At 58.7% G+C, this 27092-nt stretch overlaps 3 protein-coding genes across 6 annotated transcripts in view; 1 reads left to right on the top strand and 2 right to left on the bottom strand.

Moving 5' to 3' along the window:
- Positions 1 to 9459, bottom strand: part of PLEKHH3 (pleckstrin homology, MyTH4 and FERM domain containing H3) — a 10709-nt gene extending 1250 nt beyond the window's left edge. The window contains exons 1-12 of one of the 3 annotated variants that reach the window (XR_014078928.1): positions 8120 to 8304; positions 6971 to 8035; positions 4922 to 4977; positions 4482 to 4561; positions 4193 to 4384; positions 3946 to 4103; positions 3713 to 3833; positions 2403 to 2709; positions 1590 to 1797; positions 1220 to 1356; positions 805 to 937; positions 175 to 608 (exon numbers count right to left, since the gene is read on the bottom strand). Coding sequence is in view for 1 of the 3 variants with exons in the window: in XM_081577479.1 (XP_081433605.1) it covers positions 150 to 608; positions 805 to 937; positions 1220 to 1356; positions 1590 to 1797; positions 2403 to 2709; positions 3713 to 3833; positions 3946 to 4103; positions 4193 to 4384; positions 4482 to 4561; positions 4922 to 4977; positions 6971 to 7132 (2013 nt within the window). In the remaining 2 variants the exon portion in view is untranslated. Of the gene's footprint in view, positions 1 to 149; positions 609 to 804; positions 938 to 1219; positions 1357 to 1589; positions 1798 to 2402; positions 2710 to 3712; positions 3834 to 3945; positions 4104 to 4192; positions 4385 to 4481; positions 4562 to 4921; positions 4978 to 6970; positions 8748 to 9365 lie in introns of those variants that run through there. The other 2 variants (XR_014078929.1, XM_081577479.1) reach the window with 2 other exon arrangements.
- CNTNAP1 (contactin associated protein 1) lies at positions 8923 to 27092 on the top strand. 2 transcript variants are annotated; one of them, XM_081577477.1, is made up of 25 exons: positions 8923 to 9057; positions 11243 to 12640; positions 13504 to 13605; positions 13700 to 13893; positions 14342 to 14489; positions 14571 to 14774; positions 15431 to 15615; positions 16131 to 16274; positions 16843 to 17104; positions 17563 to 17712; positions 17979 to 18150; positions 18628 to 18734; positions 18876 to 18995; positions 19355 to 19558; positions 19731 to 19887; positions 19974 to 20101; positions 20375 to 20560; positions 21298 to 21519; positions 21777 to 22016; positions 22912 to 23265; positions 23536 to 23663; positions 24119 to 24212; positions 24401 to 24646; positions 24758 to 24805; positions 25707 to 27092. In XM_081577477.1, exons 2-25 carry the CDS (start codon positions 12574 to 12576, stop codon positions 26009 to 26011), a joined length of 4167 nt encoding a protein of 1388 aa, XP_081433603.1. In that variant the 5' UTR covers positions 8923 to 9057; positions 11243 to 12573; the 3' UTR covers positions 26012 to 27092. The 2 variants fall into 2 exon arrangements, with proteins under 2 accessions (XP_081433603.1, XP_081433604.1); XM_081577478.1 differs by lacking the exon at positions 8923 to 9057 and adding an exon at positions 10153 to 10571.
- On the bottom strand, positions 9578 to 11728 carry CCR10 (C-C motif chemokine receptor 10). The gene is made up of 2 exons (XM_081577514.1): positions 11685 to 11728; positions 9578 to 10811 (listed from the first exon to the last, which is right to left on the bottom strand). The coding sequence occupies exons 1-2, from the start codon at positions 11706 to 11708 to the stop codon at positions 9741 to 9743; spliced, it is 1095 nt and encodes a 364-aa protein (XP_081433640.1). The 5' UTR covers positions 11709 to 11728; the 3' UTR covers positions 9578 to 9740.

Genomic DNA, 27092 nt, shown 5'->3' with positions numbered 1-27092 from the left:
GGGCCTCAGGGACAGTGACTCCTGGGCTTTGAGATGGGCAGCTGTGCTGGGTGTAGGGAGCACAGTGACCCACAACGGGGGCCTGTGGCTCTGGGGCAAAGGTGTGGGGCTTGGGCCACCAGAGTCCCCCTCTCCCTTCTCCCCCTCACCGTGCTCAGCTCCAGAACGTCATACCGAGCAGCGCCGAACCCTGGACACTGCGCCGACAGAGCCAGGTAGGCAGCCATGGCCTCAGCTCGGCCCATGCCCCGTAGCCGCTTCCAGCCTCCCAGCACAGCAGCCGCCCTGCCGGCGCCACCTCCTCCCTCGCGGGCCACGCTTCCCGCCGTGCGGCCGGCCCCACCGTGCCGGGCCCGCTCCGCCCGCCTCTTGGCCAGGCTCGGGCTCCAGATCGCCCCGGCCAGCAGGGCGGCGGAGGGGGGAGGCCTGGGCACCGGCCGGGGAGGGTCTTCACGCGGCCGGGCTGGGGTGGGCAGCAAGCGGTCCAGGCGCGGCAGGGGCGCCCGCGGGGAGAAGTCCCGGTGCAGGCTCTGCAGGCGCAGCGCCGCCAGGGCGCGCAGCGTGTCGTCGGGCGGGGGCGGCCGGCCGCGCAGCAGCAGAGCGTGAGCCTACGGGGAGGCAGCGGGCATCAGCACGGGATCTGCGGGTACCGTCTCGAAAACACCTCGGGGTGCGGGACTGTAGGTCTGAGTTGGAGCACTGCCTCCCCCCGGGTTGTCATAACGACGAAAAGCGAAGGCCCAAAAAGGGAGGGGTTCAGGCTAGGGGGGATCTCCCCCGGGCGTGAGTGCGGGAGAGCCTCACCTGCTCAAAGAGGAAGGGCAGTTCGTGACCGTCTGGGGACAGCCCCTCAGGGTGCAGAGGTCCGTGAAGACGCAGACACAATCTCCAACCGGTGTCTGGCGGGTCGTCCAGCCCGGCTTCCTCCGCCGCCAAGCTGCAGAAAAAAGAAGGGAGCATTACGGCCGGGTAGCAGGGCCCAGCAGGCGGCCGCCCAGGGGAAAGAGGCGAGGCCAGATGTTTGGGGGCGGGGCCCGCCCGGGCGGAGTGGACCGCGGAGGCGAGCCTCGAAGCCCGACTGCAAACCACCGGCGGGCAGGAATCCGCCTGTGAACTTCACCGTGTAGAGGGCAGCGCTCGGTAAACGTTTACTTAGGGATGGATCGAAGCGGAGAGGCCAGTGGGCTAACGGAGAGCAGGGCTGGGGCTGGACATTTACTTCTCAAACCTGGTGAGCACGTCGGCCACGAGAGTCCCCCCGGCCAGGGCTCGCTCCTGCGCGCCTCGTTGCTCGTACAGCGCGAATGTATTACGGCTCCGGGTCAAGCCCAGCCGCCCCACCAGCTCTCGAGCCACCTGGAAGGAAGGGAGCATAAGAGGAGAGTCAAGCTCAGACCGCGCAGGGGGCCTGCCAGGACTTCTGGAAGGGTCCAACTGGAGGGATCTTTCAGGTCTCTTAGTCCCGCCACATGCAGCCCTTACTCACCTGATGACTCTCAGACTCGGGCAAACCTGGGGTCCCGGCACCAGGAAAGCCAGGCACAGGACGCTGGGAGGCTGAGGTTTTCCGGGGTTCTCTCTGGTCTTACCTCTCCCGCCGTGGTGTGGGAGTCTATGGCCACAGGGCAGGCACCAGCCCCCGGACAGTGCACGGTGCACAACAACTCCTGCCGTCGGCTCAGCGCGGAAATCTCGGCCAGCGATGGTACTAGCTCCCGGCCGCGCGTCCGGCCCAGCGCTCTCCGTATGAAGCGCGCATATTCCGCCAGTTCCGAGTCCGGGAGCGCCTGCTCAGTCCTAGATAGGGAGAACTCGAGGGTTAGTGCTACCAGGGCTTTCCTTCTCCTCCTCCCTATTGCCTTTTTAGCTCAGACTTTATTTCACCTCGCCCGATTCCTTCCCCTCCAACTCGAAGTTCCTTGAAGGCAGCACCACCAGCTGTTCTGAATCTAAACCCCACCCCCACCCCACCCCACCCCCACGCTCTGGAAGGCGCTGAATTACTTTCTAAGGCCCTTGGCAGCCTATCTGCCCCCTCCCACTTCCCAAAATTTCCATGCTCCTTCTTTGGGTTGAAATCCAAACTCCAGCCGCATTCTGCCTTCCAACCTAAAAGTCCTGGCGCTGGACTGCATCAGCCCCGAGGAAGAACAGCCTTTTAATAATTCTTCTGCCCAAAGTGGGAGCCTTTTTTGTAATTCCTCTGCCCGCAAGTGGGGTATGAACTCGGGATTCCCACAAAGGCACTGCACTCTGGAGCAGCGGCCCTGACCTTGGGCAAGTCCCTTCCCTTCTCTGGGTCCAAGTTCTCCATCTGCCAAACCCTTTGGAATGGCCTGCTATTCTTTCCCAGCTTCCTCCGCTCCCTCGCCTTGGTCTTACCCCCACGCCTCCCCTCTCACCTCTCCAGATGCCCGAGGAGGTGTCCCCGAACGGCTCCCCCCGGCCGGAAAGTGCAGCTCATGCAAGTAAGGAGCTGCCAGTACCGCAGGGCCGCGGGGTCTTGGGTAGCTGGCGGCCCGGGGGGCCCCGCGGGGCCCGAGGTCTGCTTAGCCAGCTGCAGGAAGAGTTCGTCTCGGAGCGCGGGCAGGTCCCGGCAGGTCTGGAGCACACCCTGCATCAGGGGCCCGGGGCGCCGCGCCCCCTCCAGGGCCTGCAGCGCCAGGAACAGCCGCACGGCCTCCTCGCGCAAGGGCGCGTAGCCGGGACCTGAAGGAGGGTGGCGGCGGAGGGATGGTTTGGAGGGGGGAAACAAAGATGGGCCCTGGGAGGAAGGCGGGAACCGGGGGAAGGTCAGAGGGAGTACAAGGGGACAGGGGTAGCAAGGAGGGGAGAGTGCGAAGGACAGGAAGAGTGAAGGGAAAGCAATGGTCCCCACAGAGCCAAATTCAACCCCTGCCTCCCAGGAATCTCCCCCTCTAGACCCGCTAAGGCTAGGCTTCAAGTTAGTAACTTGGAAAAAGTGTTAGTCCCTCAGTCGTGTTACTTTGCTTCTCCATGTAGTGACTGTGACCCCACGGACTGTAGCCTGCCAGACTCTTCTGTCCATGGAATTCTCCAGGCAAGAATACTGGAGTGGGTAGCCATTCCCTTCTCCAGGGGATCTTCCTGACCCAGGGATCGAACCCAAGTCTCCCACAATGCAGGAGGATTCTTTACTATCTGAGCCACCAGGGAAGCCCTAGTGACTTGGAGGGATAGACTAAAGGACACAGAGTCAAACCGTGGATTCTGTAATTAGGTACTGAGAGTCATCACTATGGGCCAGAAGACAGGCTGGACTGAGAGTCAGAAAACCAAGGTTCTTCTCCCGGCTCCCCTTATTCCTCTAGCTTGAGAACCTGGGCCTGTCATTATACCGTTTTGGGGAGAAGTATAGCTAAATGAGACCAGCACATTCTCCTGAGGTGGTGGTTTTTCCACCACTTGTAAAGAAAGTATGTCATGGTGTTGAGAGTATAATGAAAGAACAAGAGCGTATAAAAGCTCTTGAAGGAACATCTGTAGTCAGAATAAGACCCAAAGAGAAGGTAGTCAGTGAAAGGGGGTCTTTACTTTCTGCGCTGGCTTCCCTCCCCCTCTACCCTGCTCTGCTTCTTGTTTCATCTTCATCCTTTGAAAAACGAGGGGCTAGGGGCTAGTCCTCTGAGGACTCCTAGATCCCTATCAAGTGAGACCCCATCTCAGAGACTTGGGCCATGGCACCACTCACCTGGGGCACTGACTCCGTAGGGCAAGGGCAGGAGTGGGGCATACAGGGCTCCACTGGTGTGCCTCAGAATCGGGTTTCTGCTGTAAATAAGGGCCACGGCTTCTGGGTCCCCACGACTCTCCTAGAGGCCAGGGAAATGATCTCAGTGATGGAGAAGGGAGCTCCCCCTTGAACCCGGAAAGCTTATGGGTCCATCACCCTCCTCTTTCTCCCTGGAGTTCTCTCCCTCGCACCTGAATGTCCCTGAGCAGTAGCTGGGTGGGGGTCTCCAGCGGGGCCTTGGAGGCGATCACTTCCCGCAGCGCCACCCCCCAGCGCTCTGCCTCTGACTGGCGAGGCGAGCAGAGCCGAACGCTGTGCTTCCGGCCAGACACGGTCACTGACCACAGACCTGGGGGAAAGAGGCCGCGGGGGGGCAGGCAATCAGAGCTGGCTGGGGCAGCTGCCTAGGGAGGTAGGAGAATCCCTAGGAGGTCTCACCGGTCTCCTTGGGCCTGCGCTCAGGGCCGGACACTGAGCACAGGCTGGTGAGCACGAGGCTCCCAAGCCGCCTAGCCCCCTTCCCGCTGCTGCTGAACTGGTCCAGGGAGTCCCGGGTGAGCACAAACCAGGCTCGTCGCGGGGGCAACCAGGGCCGCGCCCCTCCTCCGCGGGGCTCACGATACAGCCAACCTTCGGGGAGAAGGCGGGAAAGGGGATCAGCAGGATAAGGTGTCACCCCCTGGAGGGTTGGAATGGGGCCTCTAGAGCATATGAGGTGGATCCCCACCTTTCACTACGACGTCTGGGTCGTCTTCGGACGGTCCCTTCTCCGGGATGAGGCTCCGCGTCTCCTCCCAGCTTTGCAGCCTGGGCAAGAGGAGAGTGAGGGTTGGGCAAGCCTGCCAGTCCTGCACCCCACGTCCAGGAGGCTCTTCTCTAAGGGCTCCCCAGGCAGGCCGCGAGGGGTGCCTACTCCTGGGCTGGGCACCCCTCCCCCAGGCTGTGGGAACCACTGGGCCGTTCTGACCTCGAACCAGAAATAGCCTGGACCCCCCCTTCCTCCCCGCGCCCCCAGCTGGACCGCCCCCCGGGACCCTGGCCAAACCACAGCGTCCGGCGTAAGGCCTCTCCCTTATTGCACAACCGCGGGAGGGAAGAAGGCGAGGATGGGGGTCCCAGGAACCGGCTGGGGTCTCCAGACCATGGGACTGCAGGGGTTGGGCTCACCTGTCTGAGACTGGCCCACTCCTCATAGGCTGAGTCAGCGTCACATCTAGGGGGCCCTGGGGAAACAGGCAGGGCAGCCCTCAGGCTCAGAACCCTCCTTGCAGGATGCCAATGGCTTCTGCTCTGGGACAGTGCAGCTCAAGGGATTGAGGAATCAAGGCGTAGGGTGGTGACTGTGACTGTGACCCAGCGAGCTGAAGCCACTGGACTTGGCCCTTCCACCGGTCTCTACCCAACAGCCCAAGCTAAGAAGCCAAGACTCTTGCCTTGTCTCTGATTCAAGAGGCAATCAGGGGGTGGGGAAGAGTAGAAAAAGCATCAGGCAGAGTCAGGAGACCAGGGTTCTAATACCAGCTCAACCACTAATTCCAGTCAGAAACTCGCTATGGAACCTGGGCAAGCCTCTTCGAGTCTTTGGGCCTCAGCTTCCCAATCTTTGAAAAGGGAATGGTGGATGAAGTCCTTTCTTGCTCTGGGAGACTCAAAGTCACCCCCTCCTCCTCATTTTCCCTTCTTTGGCTGGCGGGTATTCAGGCTGGCAGGCAGGTGGTAGGCACGGAGGTGAATGAAGGGAAGAGGAACCCTTTCAGTATAGGAGTTTCTCCAAGAGCTTCTTATCCCCTCCCACAGACACCCCTGAAACTCAGTGGTAGGTAGAGACCCTGCCCTTTTGTTGGGGCTCAGGCCAGGCTGAAGAATACTCTCCATGGAAGGTACAATCCAGGATTTTGCCCTCCCTCCCCCATCCCACCTTCGTGTCCTGGAACTTCTACTGTAGACTGGGGTCTAAGAGAGGCTGAAAACCCATCCAGGAACCAGGTCAGGCCGGAACTGTGCCAGGGTCCCATTGCGACCAGGCAGCTCAAGCCAGGAGGCGGGGGAGGGGGACCAGGGACACCTGTCCCCAAGCTCTGGGGGGAGGGGGGTGGAGGTGGAGCATGAGAGAGGCAATGGCAGTGGTTCACAAAGCCGACCCTGCCCAGGCTGGAAGCTTGGGGATGCCTGGGTCCTGTGCCTTCAGGGGCCACAGGTCCTCTTATTTTCTGGCGGGGCCAAGAGGGGCTCTCAACCACACCACCGTAGGGGCAGGTGCTGACCCCTCTCTTAGACCAACTACCCTAATCGCAGTCCCCTGCTTCCCTCCCTCCCCCCCTCTATATTTATCCGCCCTCCGCCTCCGCCAGGTGCTGGCGCCGGCCCCGGCGGCGCAGCCCGCCCCACCCGGGCACTGAGCCACTGGGCCTGCTGGGGACCCCTGAGCGGGGGATGGGAGCCTGACCCAGGCCACAGCTCACGAGTCTGGCTGCCCAGAGTCTGGTGGCTGGGGTGTAAGGGCATCAGAGAGGGAACCTCAGGGGATGACCGTCTCCGACATCAGTAGAGCCTCAGTTTCCCTACGGCAAGATTCGACGAAACCCCGGAGCCGGAGCCGAGTGTCTCTCACCCTTCCCTCAGGGGTTCCCGAGGAGCCTCACCAGGAAGGGCCGAGAGTTCTGTCCTGAGTGCCAGGGTAATGATGAGGGGTCCTCGGAAAGCTGTGGCCCCCAGCTCCCTCTCCATGGAGCCCCTGCCACGGACCCCAATCTGAGGATACCTGCTTCCCCTCGCCCAGGTCCCTGAGGCAGCAACTCCCGCATCTGGCCCCAGCGCCCAGCGCTCCTGAACTGGGAGCGGAGCGGACCCAGGCGTCCGAGCTGCCCAGCCGGCCTCGCCACATTCCTCGGCGCTGGCGGAGGCGGAAGGAGACGGGATGGGACGCGGGCCCGGCGGGGAAGGGAGAGGCAGGGCCAGGTCGGGCCAGGCGTGACACCTCCTCTGCCTCAGGGCCCCCAGCAGGTGGACAGCGCCCAGTGTGCTGCACGAGGCCCACAGGCACATCCCAAGGCGGGCTGCTGCTGGAGCTCTTGGGGGCTTCGGACCCCCAGGCAAAAACGTCTCCTGAGACCCCAGTCCACATGGCGTTTGCTGGAGTCTGGAGCAGGATTAGACTTGACGGCCGGTTGTAGTGAGAGGGGTTGAGACAAGGCTCCAAACCCCCCGGGGACTTACCCTCCCGCCGCCCGCTGGACTCGGGGTCCGTAGCTCAAAGGTCTCCTCGTCCTCGTCTTCGTCCCCGTCCCCGCTAAGCTCGCCGTCCCCGTAGTCCCGGTGCAGAAGAGTAAAGCCTCGACGGCAGCAGAGGAGCCACCACAATCCCCCGGGGAGAGGCATCCGGGCGAGCAGCCGCGGGATGGGGGCGCGGGCAGCCGAGGCCGAGCTGCAGGGGGTCGGAGAAAGTGGCGGGGCTCCGATCCGAGCAGGAGAAAGATGAGGCAGGAGGAGGGAAAGGGAGCGGGGGACTAGGAGGAGGTGGTGTCTGGCGCTGGGGTGCAAAGGGTCGCTAGCTGGATCCTGCAGGGGGCTCGGAGTCTGGGCCCCCGGAGGGGGAGGGGGGAAGCGTCCAGGGCTGGGGGTGGGGGGGAGGGAGCAATGTCCGGAGCTGGGAAGTAGTGTCCGTTGTAGTGTCCAGCCCTGTGGGGGGCAGTGTCCGGTGCAGCGTCCGAGGTGGGCAATTGTCCAAGCTCCAGGGAGGGTCGTGTCCGGTAGGGCGTCCGGTGGCCGGGGCCCGGGCCGCGCGCGCTGCGCTCCCTGCAGCCCGGGGACTGGCGCGCTAGGGGCGCGAGCACAGTGCCGGGACCCCGCCTCCCCAACCCCCTCCTCTTCGGGTCCCCCTCCCTCTTCTTTCTCTCCTCCCTTCTTTACAGGGCTGTGTCCAGTTCTCGTCACAGCCTCCTCTGTCCAATCCCTGTGCCTGGCGCCGGGCGCGGCCACCAATCAATCTACTGAACCGCGGCGGTTTGCATCATGTGCCCCTGGCTTGGTGACAGCGGGGAGGGACCGGGGACTAGGGAGGGAGGGGGCAGTGTGATGTTAGCCACGCCCCCCCTCTGAGGTCAACGCGGACTGCTAGTGACGTCACGGAAGCCCGCCTCCAAGCTCTTGTTTTAACTCTTGGCTTACCAACCAACAAATTAAAAGCGCTTTTGCGCAAGAGCTTTGGAGAACAAAGTGTCCATAGGGCATAGAGGAAGGCTCTGAGTGTTGCCCTCTGACTTCTGTCTCGTCACAGGGTTCCTAAGAAAGGAAAGAGCCTTAGCTATCTGCACCAGGCAGAGCCCTCCGCCCGTGGATGGAGTCCAATTCCTCGATCTGAGTCACCTTTTTGAGGTGTGGAAGCTGAGGCAGAGACTCCGGGAAAGTGCAGTCCAGGGCCTGAAGTAAAATCTAATTTAGAGCGCACAACTCACTGAACTCCAGTTGGGAGAGTAGAATGACGGAATTCTAGGGCATCCCTTGGTCTTCGAATAGAGTGGCGGCTTCTCAGGTGATGATCCTGCGGTTCTGGGTAGGAAGGGGTTAACCGAGGCTCTAAGCAGACTGGGCGGGGCCAGGGGCGGGGCCAGAGTGACCGCGGGCGCGCGCGTGCGTTGCTGACTCAGCGGCGATTCCCGCGAGCTCCGGTGGAGAGTTCCAGGTTGGCCCCCAGTGGCTTGGACCCTTTGAGGATCGGCGCCATCTCCGGGCCTTCCCTGGATCCTGGTCCCGGGAGGCCGTGCTTCTTGGTCTCAGACCCCGGAGGCTCCGAGAAGGAAAGCTAGCCCGAGCAGGGCGGGGCGGGACGCGGCAGGGACGACAGGCCAGCGCCTCCCTGGAGACATCCCCGCCACTCTCCGCCCTTCTTGCCCTGGGTCCCCAGACCCTTGGCTGCAGTGGTCAGGGCAGCTTTGCTGATCGGATATTAAACTGCGAGAGTTCTGGCACGTGGACACCATTCTGCGTGCCTTGACTATGTAAAACAAAGACTGGGAATCAATGTCTCTAGGGGCCATCCCAGACTTGCCCTCGCCCCAGATGAGAGAGGCCTGCGCTGAGACTTCTTCGGGATGGAAACCATATACTCTTTTCCCTGTCTGGATCCCAGGCCCTTGCCTGCAGGGAAGTTCTTTCCTTTGTCTTTCCAGCAGGCTCAGTGCATTCCCCCTGACCCTGTCCCGAAGGAAGACGGAGAATGGCTTCACCCCCGCTCCCACCACACCCGTGATAACCACTCTTTGGAAATCTGCAAATTGGAATTCTCTCCTTGGATTTTCTCCAAGGTGAAAAACTCCGACCCAACTTTTTACTTTTTTCTCTCCAAACGAGAACCTTAGAAGGGACTGTAGAGTGGTAACTGAATCCAAAAGCACACCCAAAACGGGAATCTACTGGCCCCGTTCCTACCCCCACACCAGGCATAGGCACACACAGTCCCGGACAGCCTCAGCCTGAGCATTCCGGAGGCCAGGAACTCGGTACTTGCTAAGGCAGCCATTACTGGGTAGCACTCCAGTTGTTAGAAAGCTCTTCCTTATACTATTTCAGGAGGAACCCCCACCCCTCCTCCCTGGCAACTTTCCCACCTTACCTCTGCTGGCAGAGACCCGGTGAGAGTGGGGTGGTGGTGTCAGTGTCTAGAGCTTTAGCAGGCTCAGGAACCCCCCACCCCCACCCAGGCTCTCAGCGCCTTCGTCTCAGAGCCAAGAGCGGGAGGGTGGGAAGGGGGGGCTGGGGGGACCCACCATTTCTGTCCTGCTACAAATCACTTCCAAGCCGGTGACTCAAAAATAGTAACAGTTGTTGAGTTGCATCTCATTTCCATGTTGTCTATTTAATGTGCCAAAGTACAGAAGCAATTCCTTAGGTCCCTACCTCTTCCTCAGTGCCCTCCACCGACTCCCTCTTCCCACTACTCTCCCTGGAAACATTTCCTCAGCCCTCCCCCTCCTCTTGATTCGCAGCCCTAGTGGTCCCAGAAGGAGATACTGTTGGTCTCAGTGGGAGCCGAGCAGGAAGAAAGGCGGGGCCGGCGGGGGCAGCGGCCGCCGCCGGGGTGAGACCCTGGACTGCAGCCCCCACCCCTTAGCAACCTCCGCAGGTCCTGGCGGAAGCGCAGGCCCAAAAAGGCGTAGAGCACGGGGTTGAGGCCGCAGCGGGCGAGGGCCAAGCCCCCGGTCACCAGCAGTGCCAGATCCTTGCGCTTGCTGGCGGGGCAGCTCCGCTCGCGGGCCGCCAGGAGGTCGGCAGTATCCAATAGCAGGGCGAGACTGTAGGGCAGCTGCAGCACCACGAACGCCGCCACCAGGGCCACCACGACGCGCAGCGCGCGCCGGCGCTCGGGCCCCCTGGTGGCCAGCAGCGTGCGGCCCAGGAGCGCGTAGCAGGCCGCCATGACGCCCAGCGGCAGCGCGAAGCCCAGGACCACCTGCGCCACGGCGCTCGCCCCTTTCACCGTCTGCGTGAGGCCCTCGGGGAAGATGAGACGGCAGCGCCGCTGGCCTTCCCGGTGCCCATCCTGGCTGAAAAGGAGAGCGGGCAACGCCAGGAGCAGCGACAACAGCCACACGATGACTGAGACCAAGTGTGCACGGCCCGGCGCCGAGGGCCTCGGTCCAGCTGGGAGGGCCCGCGCGATGGCCACGTAGCGGTCGGCGCTGATGCAGGCCAGAAAGAGGAAGCCTGCATGGAAGGAGGCCGAGTAGAGGCCAGAGATGGCACGGCAGGTGGCACTTCCCAGACTCCAGCCCTGCAGAGCCCCGGCTGCGGCAAAGGGCAGGGTCAGGGCCAGCAGAAGGTCGGCCAGGGCTAGTTGGAGCAGGTGGGCAGAGGTGGGCGAGCGGGCAGCACGTCGAGCTGCCAGATGGGTGGCCAGGACAAGGCCATTGCCGGCCAGACCCAGTGCAGCCACTGTCAGAGAGACACTGGGTTGGAAGGCGCGACTGAAGGCCTGGACATCGGCCTTGTAGCAGAGCTCTGGCAACGGCTCAACCGAATATGCCTCTTCATCCTCCCCAGAGTAGGGGCCCCAGGAGACCTGAGGAAGCCAAAATGAGAAGAGAGACCTTATGAAACAAGCCTCCACCACACGCCTCCCCCTCCCACACAAGCATTCCAAGCTGGGAGCCTGTGTGACCAGGTACAATGGTACAGTACACAGGGAGAAGACATAAACTCTTTTCCAAACTCTTCCTAGCATATCCTCAACAGGCCTTGATTTCCGGTGCACCCCTCCTGCCCCTACATCCAGCTTCCTGGGTGACCTTGAGCAAATCATTTGCTTTTCTGGCTCTCCAGCTGTCTAATAGGTAACGTGGAGATCAGAAATCCCGACCAGCCCTCCTGGTGGGGTGGTTTGAAACAGGATTGTTTGAAATAAGGAAGATAATGAATGTGAAGCATCTGTGCTCTCTGAAGGCCCAGCGTCTGTATTATTAATAAATCTTAAGAGCTTCTGTTCCTTTGCAGTGCCATCTCCTGGAAGAACACCCACATGCAGACTTGGCCTCAGACTTGGTCCCTGGAATCCTTGCTTGGTCTGGAGAACGTTTTCTATCTCTCCTTTCCCTTCTCTCCTCCTCACCCCCACCCCTAAGCTACCAGTACAAAGGTTCACTGAACTCCTCATGACTAGAGGGTCATAAAGGTTGGAGTTCAGGTTTTCTGGGCTCAGTTGGGACCTTAGACCTCTAAATTCAGCTCACCCTTCCTCTCATCCCCAGTTGTGTCCCCCAACCCCAGCCTCTCATTACTAGCCCCTTCCATTTGGAGGGCCCCTGGTCCCAGAGGTTTCCAGGCATCCTAGGTAGGTCATAGGAAGGCAGAGGCCTGGTACCAGGTGGGGAATCCCATCCGTTCACCTTTACCCTCCCTCCCTGTAACCGTTCCCCCCCCCCGCCCCCACTCCCACCTGTTCTGCGGGCTCAGTCCCCATCTTTGGCTACTCAGGTTTCTGAGGTAAAGCCACCGGGGAGAGAAGTTATAAACTAATGGGACAGGAAGGAAGGGGCGGGGAGCAGGGCCGAGAGGGAGGTGGGGATGAGGGTCTGTGGGCCTTCTTTACCTAACTTTCCTATTTTACCTCCTAAAAAAACAATTTCCCTTTACATTGCCAGTAGAAAAAGAATGGGTTTTGGAATATTATCACTTGCTAGCTACCTGTGGGATCTGAAGAATTTTTTTTACCTCTCTGAGCCTCAGGTTTTTCATCTGCAAAATGGAGTGAGGTAAAAATGCAGAATTCACAGGGTGATGAAGGTGCCTAGCACCCGTGGCCTGGAGCAGAATTTGCTGTCCGAAAATGTTAGATTCTTTTTACTTACACTTCTTCCTATCTCCAAGCACCCTCCCTTTCCATCTCTCTTCTTGGATTTTCCAGGATCCCCTAGTCGGCCCCTGTCTCCCTTCCCCCATCTCTGCGGCCACAGTCCCTGTAAGCCTCGGGTTATTCAGGGTATTTCCCGGTGGCGGGAGGCTCTCTACCCCCGCCCTTTCGCAGCGGGGCTGAGGCGCGCGCTTGCGCGGGGTCTGGGAAAGCGGCGCGTGCCAGGAGAGCGAGGCTGGGGAAGGGGGGAGGTGAGAGGAGAGAGGGTGGAAGGAGAGGAGAGAACAGCAGAGAAGCAGGAACGGCACCTGGGGAGAAAGAAAGAGGGCTGGGGGAGAGAGGAAAGAGAGAGGGGTGGGTAAGGGGGAGAGACAGTCATTCGTTGCGAAAACCCAGGAGGATAGCCCGAGCTGGAACTGGAGCCCTAGCCGCAGCCGGGCACTGGAAGGCGGCCGCCGAGACCCGTCAGCCCTGCATGATGCATCTCCGGCTCTTCTGCATCCTACTCGCCGCGGTCTCAGGAGCCCGGGGCTGGGGCTACTGTGAGTGCAGGGCTTGCAGGCAGGCGGGGTTGGGCCCAGGAGTCCGAGGTCTGCAGGGCGGGTCCCGCACCGCATTGCGGCTGGGTGGTCGCGGGTCGCTTTCCGGCCGGCGCGCACTCGCGTGCTTTCATCCTTTGCAGCCTCTCCCCCGCGCTCCGCAATGCAGCTCCGAGGCTGGCGCGCGCGCCCGGGGCTGGGGCTGGGCTCCGAGCTGAAGATAGAGTCGGCCCGGGCGGGGACTTGGGGCTGGGATCCAAGCGGGAGCGAGTGCCGTGTTTCAGGACTGGGAATAAGAGTGGTACCGGTGATTCGGGCTAGGGTTAAGGGGACTGGGGCTGGGCTTGGAGCTGGCCCAGGGACCAGGGTTTGGGGTTTGTGGCTAAGGCTGGGGCTGGATTTGGGGGTTGGGATCCATGCAGTATTTGGCGAGCCTATACGATGCTAAGTTTGGACATGGAACTGGTGGTACTAGGACTGGCTGGGGTTGGGACTAGGCCTGCATTTGGGCTCCGTGCAGGTTTGCGGGTGCTGCTGAATGGGACTGAGGCTAAGTCTGAGGATGGATTGATGTCTTGGGGTGACTCAGATTCTGAAAGATGCTGAGGTTTGTGATTGTGTTTTGGGGAGTACTGAACCCCAACTGGTCCTTGGGAGGGTCTGGCCTAGGGGTTCCCCCAGGAGGAGAAGGCAGCCTCCCTTCAGTGTGCAGCTGTTGCTGCAGGCCAGGTTGAGCAGGTGCTTTAAGTTAGGGCTGGGTCTGCACTGGGGGGAGTGAAGAACCGGCGCCAGTTGCTCAGCGTTCTGGGCCTTTGGAAGGACTGGGAGGGGCTGCCCTGATAAACATGTCTGTTCCTGCAACCCAGACGGCTGCGACGAGGAGCTGGTCGGGCCCCTGTATGCACGCTCCCTGGGTGCCTCCTCCTACTATGGGCTCTTCACTGCGCCCCGCTTTGCCCGGCTGCACGGTGAGCACGGTGGTGCCCCATGGTGGGGTGAGGGACTCTGGAGGGCTAGAGGTAAAGAGGGAGCCAGTGGTGAAAGCCCTTGTCCCTTCTGTAGGCATAAGCGGATGGTCTCCCCGGATTGGGGACCCAAATCCCTGGCTCCAGATCGACCTAATGAAGAAGCACCGAATTCGGGCTGTGGCCACGCAGGGCTCCTTTAACTCGTGGGACTGGGTCACACGTTACATGCTGCTCTACGGCGACCGAGTGGACAGCTGGACACCGTTCTATCAGCGAGGGCACAATGCGGTACTCCAGTCTTCCTGCACACACACTTAGGGAACCTTCTCAGCTCTGTGACCGGGGCTGGGCACAGGTTTGGGGGAGGGGGAGGAGGCGGTGGTGAAGGCACAGATGAGGAACAGTGACTTTCACTCCAGGGACTCAGTCCAGAAGGGCTGTCTGCTTGCCGTGTGTGCAGGATACGCCCAATTGACAGGGTTTAACATACTTCAGGGTAAAATCTGGGAGAGCTTCTTGGAGGAGGCAACATCTGAGTTGACCTTTGAGGAAATAATGGAATGGTGGAGAGGACGCTCTAGGCTAGGGAAACTGTAAAGTCAGGAAGGCGGAGGAGATAAGGAGTGTCTGCCTTCCAGAGGTCGAGATTAGCTGGATGCGACTGCTGCGGGCTGGGAGGCTGTGGAAAAGCAAGCAGAGGGTGGGAACGTGGTCACCCCTCTCCCCTTGCCCTTAGACCTTCTTTGGTAACGTGAACGAGTCGGCGGTGGTTCGCCACGACCTGCACTATCACTTCACGGCGCGCTACATCCGCATCGTGCCCTTGGCTTGGAACCCGCGCGGCAAGATCGGCCTGAGGCTCGGCCTCTACGGCTGCCCTTACAGTAAGGGTTAGGGGTCGTGGTGGGGGCGGGGCGGGAGACAGAGTACCCCGGCCCCCGACCCACCTACGGTCCTTCCCGCAGAGTCCGACGTGCTGTATTTCGATGGCGATGATGCCATCTCGTACCGCTTCCCGCGAGGGGTCAGCCGGAGTCTGTGGGACGTGTTCGCCTTCAGCTTCAAAACAGAAGAAAAGGACGGGCTCCTGTTGCACGCCGAGGGCGCCCAGGGCGACTACGTGACACTCGAGCTGCAGGGGGCGCACTTGCTGCTGCACATGAGTCTGGGTGAGCTCGCGGCCGCGGCGCGGAGCCCCAGGCTCTCCTCCCACGCCCCTTGTCGCACCTCCTCCGCGAAGCCGCGCCCCATTCCTTATCTTCCCCTTCCTTAACTATTTGGACCCATCTGCCTTCTTCGTGTAAAATTTGGTGCTTGCGAAACTCTGGACTGGGAATTAGGAGAAGCGGATTCCACCACCTAGCACCTACCAGCGGTGTGACCTTGGACAAGCACTTCCCCAGTCTGTTTCCTCATTGTAAAAACATTGTATATACGTATACAGGCGGGCGCGCGCGCGCATACACACACACACACACACACACACACACACACTCCTGAAGCATTATTATTTTGTATCTCATTCGCTTTCCATAATATGCACATGATGAGGTAGAAGCAGCTATCTTCCCCCTTTTTAGTGATAGGAAAACAGAGGCTCAGAGGGGTTAAATGACCAAGTCCGTACTTGCCAACGGCCACCGCTCCATCGCAGGCTGAGGGTGGTCCAGTCTCTATGTGCCCACCCTCCCTGGCTGTCCTGGGCCTTGAGCAGTTCCTCCTCTGTGTTGCAGGCTGTTGCTCCGCGTGGGGGGTTTGCTGGGCGGTAGGGCCCGAGGGGAGTTCTCCAGGTTCTCTGTATGACCCTGCCCTAACCCACCCTCAGGCAGCAGCCCCATCCAGCCAAGGCCGGGTCACACGACCGTGAGCGCTGGAGGCGTCCTCAATGATCAGCACTGGCATTACGTGCGTGTCGACCGATTTGGCCGTGAGGCAAATCTCACCCTGGACGGCTACGTGCAGCGCTTCGTGCTCAATGGCGACTTCGAGAGACTGAACCTGGACAACGAGGTGAGCAAAGAGGGGAGGAGCCATTTGGTTAAGTGAGATGCTGGGAGGGCCGGTGGTGGTGGGGGCGGCACTTCCTTCAGAGGTAAGACTGCTTTCTGAATATGTTACCAGGAGTTGGCAAACTCCCAGAAAAGCTTGGGTTTTTGTTGTTGTTGCTGGTGTTAGCATGCCGATTCCCGGGCTCTCCCCCAGAGCTGCTGAGATGCAGTCTAGAAATCTGGATTTGGGGGATCAGGCAAGATGAGAAAATTGCCCTCTTCTGGCCCTGATGTGCAGATAAAGAACCCCAGACAGGTTCATCGACTTACCCAAGGGCATGCAGCCAATTTGTGGTGGGGTCAGGGCTAAAACCCAAGCCTCAGGAGGCTCAGCGAGCTTCCAGCTTCAATACCGATACTGGGGCAACGTGTGTCTCAGACCTCAGCCTGAGCGTGGGAAAGTGGACGGCGCGGGAGCGCGAGAAAGGCGCTCACGCTGCCGCATCTAGGGAAGCTTACTCCTCACCCCGCCCGCAGATGTTCATCGGGGGGCTGGTGGGCGCCGCGCAGAAGAACCTTGCCTATCGGCATAATTTCCGCGGTTGCATAGAAAACGTCATCTTCAACCGAGTCAACATCGCGGACTTGGCCGTGCGGCGCCACTCCCGGATCACCTTCGAGGCCAGTGGGCTGGGGGATCTGGGAGGACCCGGCATCAAAGCTTCCGGGAACAAGGGGGTGGAGCGGGGAGAGATCTTGAGAATCACCTAAAAGCCGAGGAGCCCTCTCCCTAGCCAGCTGCTCACGTTGGGGGCGGGGCATCACTGACTCACAGGAGGGGCGAAAGGCCAATTTCCAACGCCGCTCCCGCCTAGTTAAAAGCTGGGGTCTGGTCTCACCATCTCCTCAGTTATAAATGAGGAGAATGAGGTGTGGTGGGCGGGAGTGGCTCGGCCAGGGGTCACACAGCGCAGGGGCTGAGGAGGGACTTGAGGGCTGTTTAGGTATTATGTGGTCCCCCCTGCCCCAACTCAGGAGCTAATCAGGTGCTCCTGAGACTATCAGGAGATAATGTAGATCAGCGAGAAGAGTCCTGAGGGCTGACTTGGTGGCTGGAGACCTCTCTACACCTGGACGTGTTTCTGGGCGGGGTGGGGTTGGGGAGGCACACCCAGGGAACCCCGCTCCTCACAGAGGCCGGGGTGGGGCATCAGCCTGGGTGCTGATTCATCCTCACTTGGGTCCCCAGGGTGAGGTGGCCTTCCGTTGCCTGGACCCGGTTCCTCATCCCATCAATTTCGGAGGTCCTCACAACTTCGTGCAAGTGCCTGGCTTCCCCCGCCGCGGCCGCCTCGCAGTCTCTTTTCGCTTCCGCACCTGGGATCTCACTGGGCTGCTGCTTTTCTCCTCCCTGGGGAATGGGCTGGGCCACGTGGAGCTGATGCTCAGTGAAGGGCAGGTCAACGTGTCCGTGGTGCAGACCGGCCGAAAGAAGCTTCAGTTCGCTGCTGGTGAGCAGAGGGAAAGGAAGGGGAGGCAAAGGGAGGCCAGGGCAGGGCAGAGAGCTAGGAGACTGTAGGCCTGGACTGAGGCCTTTGCATACTCAGAAGGGTGAGGAAGGGAAAGGAGGGAGCCCTGCAGGAGATCCCATGGCCTGGGGGTGGATGGAGACAGCTGGGAGTTGGAGGGCGGGGCAGATCTGAGGGACTAAGGCTGAGAATCCTGGTACTCCATTTGGAGCGTCCCTGTAGGTGTCATTCACTGATGACTTTTGACTCTGTGTCAGCCGCTGGGGTTCCACATAGTGAAGAGAGATATTTGGGGATGTCACCGCTCAGTGTGATAAGTGTAAAAATGGGAAGCACAGAGGCTGCTGTTAGGACACCGAGTGGGGTTGCTGCTTCTCCACTCGACACTCTTCCAGAGCATGGTGCCTCCCCCACCCACAATGTCCTCCTGTCCTGTCCAGGGTTCCGCCTGAATGATGGCTTTTGGCATGAGGTGAATTTTGTGGCCCAGGAAAACCATGCAGTCATCAGCATTGATGATGTAGAGGGGGCAGAGGTCAGGGTCTCATACCCACTGCTGATCCGTACAGGAACCTCATACTTCTTTGGAGGTAAGTGGAGGTCAACCTGGCTAGACCCCTGTCTCTGGGTGGGAACGCCCCATCTAAGTCCACCCAGATAGGGCTACATGGAGAGTTTTGTGGCAGTAAATCTCTCTTGCCCCTCTGGGGCCTTGGGGACTGGAACGTCACTGTCATTGTCTACTGGCCCCATTCCTTGCTTCCTTCCTTCATGTCTGGCTCTCCCTTGGCATCTCCCTGGGGGAGGGTCGCTGGAGTCTCCCCCGGGGAGGGCCTCACAGGGGTGGTTGCTCCAGGTTGTCCCAAGCCAGCCAGTCGATCGGGCTGCCACTCCAACCAGACGGCGTTCCATGGCTGCATGGAGCTGCTCAAGGTGGATGGTCAACTGGTCAACCTGACTCTGGTGGAGGGCCGGCGGCTTGGATACTATGCTGAGGTCCTCTTTGACACATGTGGCATCACTGATAGGTATCCAGAAGCCCCTCTCCCTCCAAGAGGTGACCCCCTCCAAAGCCCTCTTCCACCGTCTCCCAGTGATGGGAATGGCCTTTCTCAATGATCTCCCTTCTGGTCCCAGCTCCTGAGTCTCCCACCTGGGGATGATTGCTTCTTGACCTCTCACCTCCCAGTTCTTCCCTTAAAGTGTCACATGCTCAGAATGGAAATGAAGCATCTGTTTTTGGTCCTAGAGGGTTTTCTTTGGGGGGAGGTAAGGATGGGGATATAAGGCATTATTAATTCCTTTGGGGAAGAGGCAACAGTAGTACTTGAGCCCTGAGGCCTGCCTAATGCCCCAACATTTAGGCTTCTACCTGGCTACTTAGGTGGAGTATGTTAGGTGGGTTCTGGTGCTCTCAGGACCTGGAACTGAAGCTTGTAGGGGTCAGACCCTACTCTGCAGCTCCCCATAAGGCTCCTTCCCTGCGTGCTGACCCCCTCCCCTAGGTGCAGCCCTAACATGTGTGAGCATGACAGTCGCTGCTACCAGTCTTGGGATGACTTCATCTGCTACTGTGAACTGACAGGCTACAAGGGGGAGACCTGCCACCAGCGTAAGCCAGCTGGGGTGTGGGGGAGAGTCTGGGGGAGAGTCAGGCAGTTTCTGGGGATCATGAGGCCACTAAAGATGGTGGGGCTGGCCCTCCTAGCCCCCAACTCCATAACTACCTTTTCCCCAACTCACCGCCCACCAGCTTTGTATAAGGAATCCTGTGAGGCTTATCGACTCAGTGGGAAAACTTCTGGAAACTTCACCATTGATCCTGATGGTAGTGGCCCCCTGAAGCCATTTGTGGTGTACTGTGATATCCGAGGTAAGTGGCTCTGACTGAGGGGTGATGGGCAGCGGAAGATGAAGTGTGGGAGTGTGGGGGGGAACAAGGAAGGATGGAAGGGTGGACCGGAGCCAATGGTGGAGGGGTAAAGGAGGACAGAGTGAGAAGGGAACACTCAGGAGGTTGTAATCTAGCCTTGCAGCTAGATCTCAGCTTCCTTATCCATTCCAGCTGTCTCATGTCCAGTCTATGATGTTGGAGACTTGGAGCTGGGCTGGAATGGAGCTTCTGGCCTCATTTATTGGCTCTGAATTGCAGTAGTGGTGCTGGAGGTGGGTAGGGAGGTGGGTAGAGAATGCTCCTCTCCAGCCACAGCTCTGCCTCGTCCCCTCCCCCAGAGAACCGGGCATGGACAGTTGTGCGCCATGACAGGCTGTGGACGACTCGGGTGACAGGTTCCAGCATGGAGCGGCCATTCCTCGGGGCCGTCCAGTATTGGAATGCATCCTGGGAGGAGGTCAGTGCCCTGGCCAATGCTTCCCAGCACTGTGAGCAGTGGATCGAGTTCTCCTGCTACAATTCCCGGCTGCTCAACACAGCAGGTTAGGGCTGGGGTGGGGAGGGCAGGGTGAAAGCTGGAGGAGAGACCCATGGGGTCTGGGAGAAGAGGACCAGAGGGCTCAGGAAGTGGTCTGGGCTGGTTGGAAGGGTGAGGGAGGAGCCCTGAGGCTAATGGAGGGCAGGGCCTGGAAGCTGCCTGCCCCTCTTCCCCAGGAGGCTACCCCTACAGCTTTTGGATTGGCCGAAATGAGGAGCAGCATTTCTACTGGGGCGGCTCACAGCCTGGGATCCAGCGCTGTGCCTGTGGTCTGGACCGGAGCTGCGTGGACCCCGCTCTGCACTGTAACTGTGACGCCGACCAGCCCCAGTGGTAAGAGGGGCAGAGGAACAGGGCTTTCAGGATGCTGGGGGTGGCCAAGCAGCAAGGGCTGAGCCACCGCATCCCCATCCCCACAGGAGAACCGACAAGGGCCTGCTGACCTTTGTGGACCATCTGCCTGTCACTCAGGTGGTGGTGGGGGACACAAACCGATCCAGTTCAGAGGCCCAGTTCTTCCTGAGGCCTCTGCGCTGCTACGGCGACCGTGAGTGGCAGAGCCTTTGTGTGTGCCCTCGCAGGGTCGGCTCTCTAGTTCCAAAGCCCTGACCCACTGGGTGTGTGTGTGAGGGGGTGGTCTCCAGGACACCCTGCCAGACACCCTGGCTCCGGCTGTGACATGCCCATGCTTGCGCTGTTTCTCTGCACCTGCACCTTCCTCTCTTTCATGACACACCCTGGGTTCCCCCAGCTATCCCCCTTTGCCCTGTCTCCTGCCTCCCCCTCCGCTGACAAGGCCTTCCTCCATTTGGTTCTGTAGGAAATTCCTGGAACACCATCTCCTTCCACACTGGGGCTGCACTACGCTTTCCCCCAATCCAGGCCAACCACAGCCTTGACGTCTCTTTCTACTTCAGGACCTCGGCTCCCTCAGGAGTCTTCCTAGAGAATATGGGGGGCCCTTACTGCCAGTGGCGCCGACCTTACGTGCGGGTGGAACTCAACAGTGAGCAAGCAGACACTGGGGGGATGAAGATCCCTGGGGAAGATGTGGGGTGGGTGGAGGCTGCGGTAAGTGGCAAGGCCAGATGCCCCTTTGAAAGGCAGTGTGGGAGGGGCTTTAGATGGGCCTGGGTTCTAGACCCAGCTCCATCTCGATAGCTGGCTTGGTGACCCTGAGCACCCACTTGGCCTCTCTGGACCTTTGGCCCCTGAGTTGTGAGTGAGGAAGCTGGACTCCTGTGGGGTGGGGGCTGAGGGGCTCCTATTTGATGAGCTATGCTGCTAACCTGAGAAGTGGGGCTGGGAAGCTGGCTCCAGGGATCTGGGAATATGGGAGACCAGAGGTATGAGGTTTTAAGCACTTTACGGGTTTTGGCCCAGGCTGTAAACAGATTGGGCTTCCCAGGTGGTATTAGTTAGTAAAGAATCCACTTGCCAATGCAAGAGACACAAGAGACAGGGGTTCGATCTTCTGGGTCAGGAAGATCTCCTGGAGAAGGAAATGGCAATCCACTCCAGTAATCTTGCCTGGAGAATCCCATGGACAGAGGAGCCTAGGGGGCTACAGTCCATGGGGTCGCAAAGAGTCGGACACGACTGAAGCGACTTAGCATGCCCACACATACAGAGATTAGAGGGACAGTCAAGGAGCTCCAAAGAGCAAAGAAGAAGGGCTGTATCAACCCTGTGAGGGCCCTGGGAGCTCTGAGTCCTCTCCCCCCCGCCCCCTACACTGTCCAGCATCCCGGGATGTAGTCTTCGCCTTTGACGTGGGGAATGGGGATGAGAACCTGACGGTGCACTCAGACGACTCTGAGTTCAACGATGATGAGTGGCACCTAGTCCGGGCAGAAATCAACGTGAAGCAGGCCCGGCTGCGCGTGGATCACCGGCCCTGGGTGCTGCGGCCGATGCCCCTGCAGACCTACATCTGGCTGGAGTACGACCGGCCCCTGTATGTTGGTGAGCAGCAACCTGGAGGCAGATCTGAAGCCTCTGTCACCATCCTACCCTCTCGAGGCCACTCTCCTTGTTTCTAGGAACCCCATCTCTTAGGTCGCAATCCCCTCAGCCTCATAGTGAGCCAAGGCCCATCACCCTTCCTCTCCAGTCCCTGGCATCTTCTCCATTCTTCTAGCCCTCCACTGCCTTTGCAACCCCGATACTTTCCCCTGTCTCTGCTCTACACCCATTTCTCCACCTGCCCACCTTCCCCCCAGGATCTGCAGAGCTTAAGAGGCGGCCTTTCGTGGGTTGCTTGAGGGCTATGCGTCTGAATGGAGTGACTCTGAACCTGGAGGGCCGTGCCAATGCCTCTGAGGGTACCTCACCCAACTGCACAGGCCACTGCGCCCACCCCCGGTTCCCCTGTTTCCACGGTGGCCGCTGTGTGGAGCGCTACAGCTACTACACCTGTGACTGTGACCTCACGGCTTTCGATGGGCCATACTGCAACCATGGTCAGTGCTGCTGGTTATGGGAGGAATGAGCCAGAGGGCATAATGGGATGTAGGGAGGGCAAGGACGGAGGGAGGATGCAGTGTCAGCATTGGGGAAGACTGTGGTCATCCTGGGCTCCTGAGCTTTGAGCTGGGCTCTCGGGCAGCAGAAGCTGCTGGGTGATTCCAAAGGAATAAAGCAGGACAAGGAAGGGATGGCACAGCTAGCTGGCACTACAAAAACAACAGCAACAAAACAAATAACTTCCCCATCTTCCCACTGTCACCAAGGGAACCCAGGTTACCCCCCTTGCAAGCATATCCCCGTCAGGCTGCACGATGCCCTCCTATGCCATTTCCTAGTTGACAATCGCTGCATGCCTAAAACATGTCTACAGCCTGGTTCTTGGTTAAGGCGAGCCTTGACATTCACCATAGCAAGATTCTGCACATACACCAAGACCACATCCTCCCTAAGGCCGGTCTAGGAGGATGCATGAGCAGGTAGGTCGCTGGTGGGAGAAGTCTGGTGAGGTAGGGAGACACAGGGACTAAGGGACCCACAGAAGCCCTTTGGTCTTGGTTTAGAAGTGTGAGTAGTGGCAGGTGGGCTTGTGGTATCTTGATTCTAATTCTGACCCTCCACTTACTATGTATCCTCAGGCAAGTCGCTGCCCATTTCAGAGCCTTGCTTTCCCCATCTGTAAAATCCAGGGGTTGGATCAGATGATCTTTTACATTTCTTATGATTTTAAGATTCCATTCCGTGACATAGGGCCTCCAGGGGACCTAAAAGTGAATGGAGATGGGTTGTGGTGTAGCAGAAACTGGGGACACGTGCCAGACGGTGTGTGTGTATGACAGACATAACGTCTGGAGGTGGGGACGGGCCCTGACTTCACTACCTCTGCCTCAGACATTGGCGGTTTCTTTGAGCCTGGCACCTGGATGCGCTATAACCTCCAGTCGGCGCTGCGCTCCGCAGCCCGGGAATTCTCCCACATGCTGAGCCGGCCAGTGCCGGGCTACGAGCCTGGTTACATCCCCGGCTATGACACTCCCGGCTACGTGCCCGGCTACCATGGCCCTGGGTACCGTCTGCCTGATTACCCACGGCCAGGCCGGCCAGTGCCAGGCTACCGTGGACCTGTCTACAACGTCACTGGAGAGGAGGTGTCCTTCAGCTTCAGCACCCAGTCTGCCCCCGCCGTCCTGCTCTATGTCAGCTCCTTTGTGCGTGACTACATGGCTGTGCTCATCAAGGAAGATGGTGAGTTCCCCATGGCTCTCGCCCTCCACTCCAGCTTCCTCTGGGTGCCCTCCATTCTCAGAACTATTGACCAATACAAGGACTCAAGGGCTCTTCCAAGGTGGCAGCATCGGGGGACTTCCCTGGTGCTTCCAAATGCAGGGGCCACAGGTTCCATCCCTGGTCAGGGAACCAAGATCCCATAGGCAGCATGGCGAAGCCAAAAAAAAAAAAGATGGGGACTCTGGGAGCTGAGGGGAGACCCCCCTCTTCCTTCTCCCCACCCCACAGGGACCTTGCAGCTGCGCTACCAGCTGGGCACCAGCCCCTACGTGTACCAGCTCACCACCCGCCCTGTGACGGACGGCCAGCCCCACAGCGTCAACATCACCCGGGTCTACCGCAACCTCTTCATCCAGGTGTGTGCCAGGGGAGGGGACGGGGGAGGCAGGCTGGTTCAGATCATAACCTCACCATCAAGGCTGTGGCAGTGGGAAATGGCAGATGTTTAGCATCTGTAGAGCACATTCCAATATAAAGAGGATGTTCATGTGTAGTATCATGGGACCTCACAACCGCCCTGTGAGGCAGTTCAGGTAGGCAGCTCTTCTTATCTTTGTTTGACTAATCATGAAAGGGGCTCCGACAGTAAAGTGGTTTTCCCAAACCACCATAAGCTGCAAAGATGGGGGCGGGGGGGGGGGCTCAAAACCGGTTTGTGAGGTTTTTAATACCAAATCCTATGTCTGGGCCCAGGACTTGCCCACGTGGGACTGAGTTAGGACCCACCACCAGCTGGGAGAGGAGAGTCCCAGCCTGGTCTGGGCTGTGTCTGCTGCCGGTTCTCCCTCTCGTCTTTCTCCTCCCCACTCAGGTGGACTACTTCTCCCTGACGGAACAGAAGTTCTCACTGTTGGTGGACAGCCAGCTGGACTCGCCCAAGGCCTTGTATTTGGGGCGCGTTATGGGTAAGTTGGGGTTGAGATGGCATTTGGGGTCAGGAGCTGTGGACTCCTCCGGAGTCCAGAGGAGGGTGAAGGATGGGGAGTGGCAGTGAAGGTGCTGATAAAGAGAAGTGGGAACCTAGGGGTGGTGAGAGGGGCCAGGGCTGTTGGGGGGTCCAAGCCCCTTTCTTTCTGGGCTGCCTCTCCTTCAGAGACTGGAGTGATTGACCCAGAGATCCAGCGCTACAACACACCGGGTTTCTCGGGCTGCCTGTCTGGTGTCCGATTCAACAATGTGGCTCCCCTCAAGACCCACTTCCGAACGCCTCGACCCATGACTGCGGAGCTGGCTGAGGCCCTTCGTGTCCAGGGAGAGCTGTCTGAGTCTAACTGCGGAGCCATGCCACGTCTCGTCTCAGAGGTGCCCCCTGAGCTGGACCCCTGGTATCTTCCCCCAGGTACATCCCCAGGGACACAGAAGAGGAAGGGAAAAGAGGGACAACAGGGAAAGGAAATGATTCTTAATCTGCAGGAGGCTCCTCCTTACTGGTGCTTTCTCTTGTTTTCAGACTTCCCGTACTACCATGATGACGGATGGGTTGCTATACTTTTGGGCTGTGAGTGGCATCGTCCCTTCCCTGACCTCTCATTCTACCCTCTGGCCGTCAGCCTTCCCTCCCTGTCCCGTATCCTCAGGCCTGAGGGGTAGAGAAGGCACTCAGTTTATGGTGGTGCCAAGAACCATGAGACAGGCTATGCTGAAGGTAGTTGATAATCAGATTGGAGATTTTTAAATATTGGCAGATTCTGTAGACTTTTAATAGAAATGAAATATTAAAATGGGGCCAAAGTTTTTACAGTGACATGCCTATCACCACCTGACTCAATATACCATTTCCTCGTAGTGGTAGTTCCTTGCTGGTCACGTCTGACTTTATGACTTGTGGATCGGATAATGTTCACTTCATGATGAGCAGCTTAAGTCATATCCTCCTCTGTTGGGTCATGGCCACATGTTCCCACCAAATTCAGGGGTTTAATATCTAAAAGGTCCCAGAATTACGCAGGAACTGTGTCTTAAAAGGAGCTTTACTGCACTATAAAAGGATACATTTTATGGTATGTAAACTATATCTCAATAAGCCATTATAAAAAAAAATAATTGGGGCTAAAGCTAAGGGATGAGGAAACAGGGGTAAAGTAACATCCAGAAAGATGAGAAATTGGCGATGAGAAGTATCAGGGATGCTGAAAGAGAATATTAGAAATAGGATAGAATTCTATTATTAGAAAGAGAAATTTATTAAACATTATATATACCATATGAGAAACAGAAATTCTAATATTAGAATAGAAGCCAGGACTTTAAACCAACCAGACACATCAAGAATAGCTTGATGTGGTTTTACAGCTGATGCTGTTGGACGCATATGCTTTAGGCCGAAAGGATACACGTGTGTCTGTGTATAGGTGAAACCCCAAAGATCTGCCCTGAATTGTTCCTTTTTTCTCTTTCAGTTTTGGTGGCCTTCTTGCTGCTGGGACTGGTGGGAATGTTGGTGCTCTTCTATCTACAGAAGCATCGCTACAAGGGCTCCTATCACACCAATGAGCCCAAGGCCACACATGATTACCATCCTGGCAGCAAACCTCCCCTGCCTACTTCAGGCCCGGCCCCGGCCCCAGCCTCAGCCCCAACCCCGACACCAGCTTCCACCCAAGTTCCAGCTCCAGCCCCAGCCCCAGCCCCAGCCCCAGCCCCAGCCCCTGGCCCCCGGGACCAAAACCTACCCCAGATTCTGGAGGAGTCCAGATCTGAATGAATCAGGAGAGGGGCTTCAAGGACCAAGCCCGTCTCCTCCGAATTCCCCAATCCCGCCTCCACCCCATCCTCGCAGGGACATGTGGCTCCTCTTAGCTGGCTCTGCTCACCTAGAGGATTTCCCTCCTGGCAAGTCTGGTGAGCAGAGCTACAGATGGGACCAAAGGGAGTGGCTGAGCCTCACTGCCTAAAACCAATGCCCTGCCCATCCCCATTTCCCCAGGCTCCTGGTTGTTTGCCTGCCCCAAAGAAGCCTCGTGGGGTTGGCCCAGGCCTTTCCTGCCACCCCTGTCCCAGCTGCGGCCAGGGATTGACACCAGAGTGCAGGGGAGATTAACCGCCTCCCTTCAAATATTCAATCTCAGCAGGGACAGATGTGTGGGATTGCAGGGGCGCACAGGGCATGGGAGGAGGCTGCTCAATCATACCCCCCAGCCTCCCCCCTCCCTCCCCCCTCCCCTGCAGAACATCTTCCACCTGCTTCCCCTCAGTGGGGGGTTAGGGAGGGCTTCATTGCTGCCCCCCACCCCCCTTTTTTGTTTTTTACAGAGACCGAGAGGCCTCACTTTAGCACCTTAGTACCTCCGCTGCTTTATACGCTTTAGCCAAAGCCATAAAAAAACTTGCAATGTAGACAGAATAATGCAGACACACTGACTAGCCAGCCCTCTACTCTTCCTCCCTCCTCCAAGATATGCAATAGCCTTGGTGCCTGTCCAAAGGCTTGGCCCCCCTCTCCAATGCATGAGGAGCCCTCTTTCCTCCGCTCAGAGATGCTGCTTCATTTGTCCAGGAGGTCATATTCTTTATATATATTTTTTGTTGCAAAGTCTCTCTCTAGAGAAACTATATATATCACTCTAATTTTTTTAAATTATCAGTTTATATATAAAAGACAAAATCAGTTGACTGTCCTGTCCTGTGCCCAGTGTGCTTCTCTTGTGTTGAGGAGCCCAGTGTGCTTCTCCTGTGTTGGAAGTCTCATGAGGTCTGCTGGTCACTCACCCAAGCCTGATCCAGCCTCCACTCTGAAGCTGTGCTCTCAGACTCGGAGCTGTTCCAATAAAGCAGAGTGACAGAGC

Source organism: Giraffa tippelskirchi, chromosome 3 (genome assembly GCF_054371585.1).
Source record: "Giraffa tippelskirchi isolate mGirTip1 chromosome 3, T2T-mGirTip1v1.2.pri, whole genome shotgun sequence".
NCBI classification, from domain to species: domain Eukaryota; kingdom Metazoa; phylum Chordata; class Mammalia; order Artiodactyla; family Giraffidae; genus Giraffa; species Giraffa tippelskirchi.
Note: the sequence above shows the minus strand (reverse complement) of the source record. Positions and strands in the feature narration are given on the sequence as shown.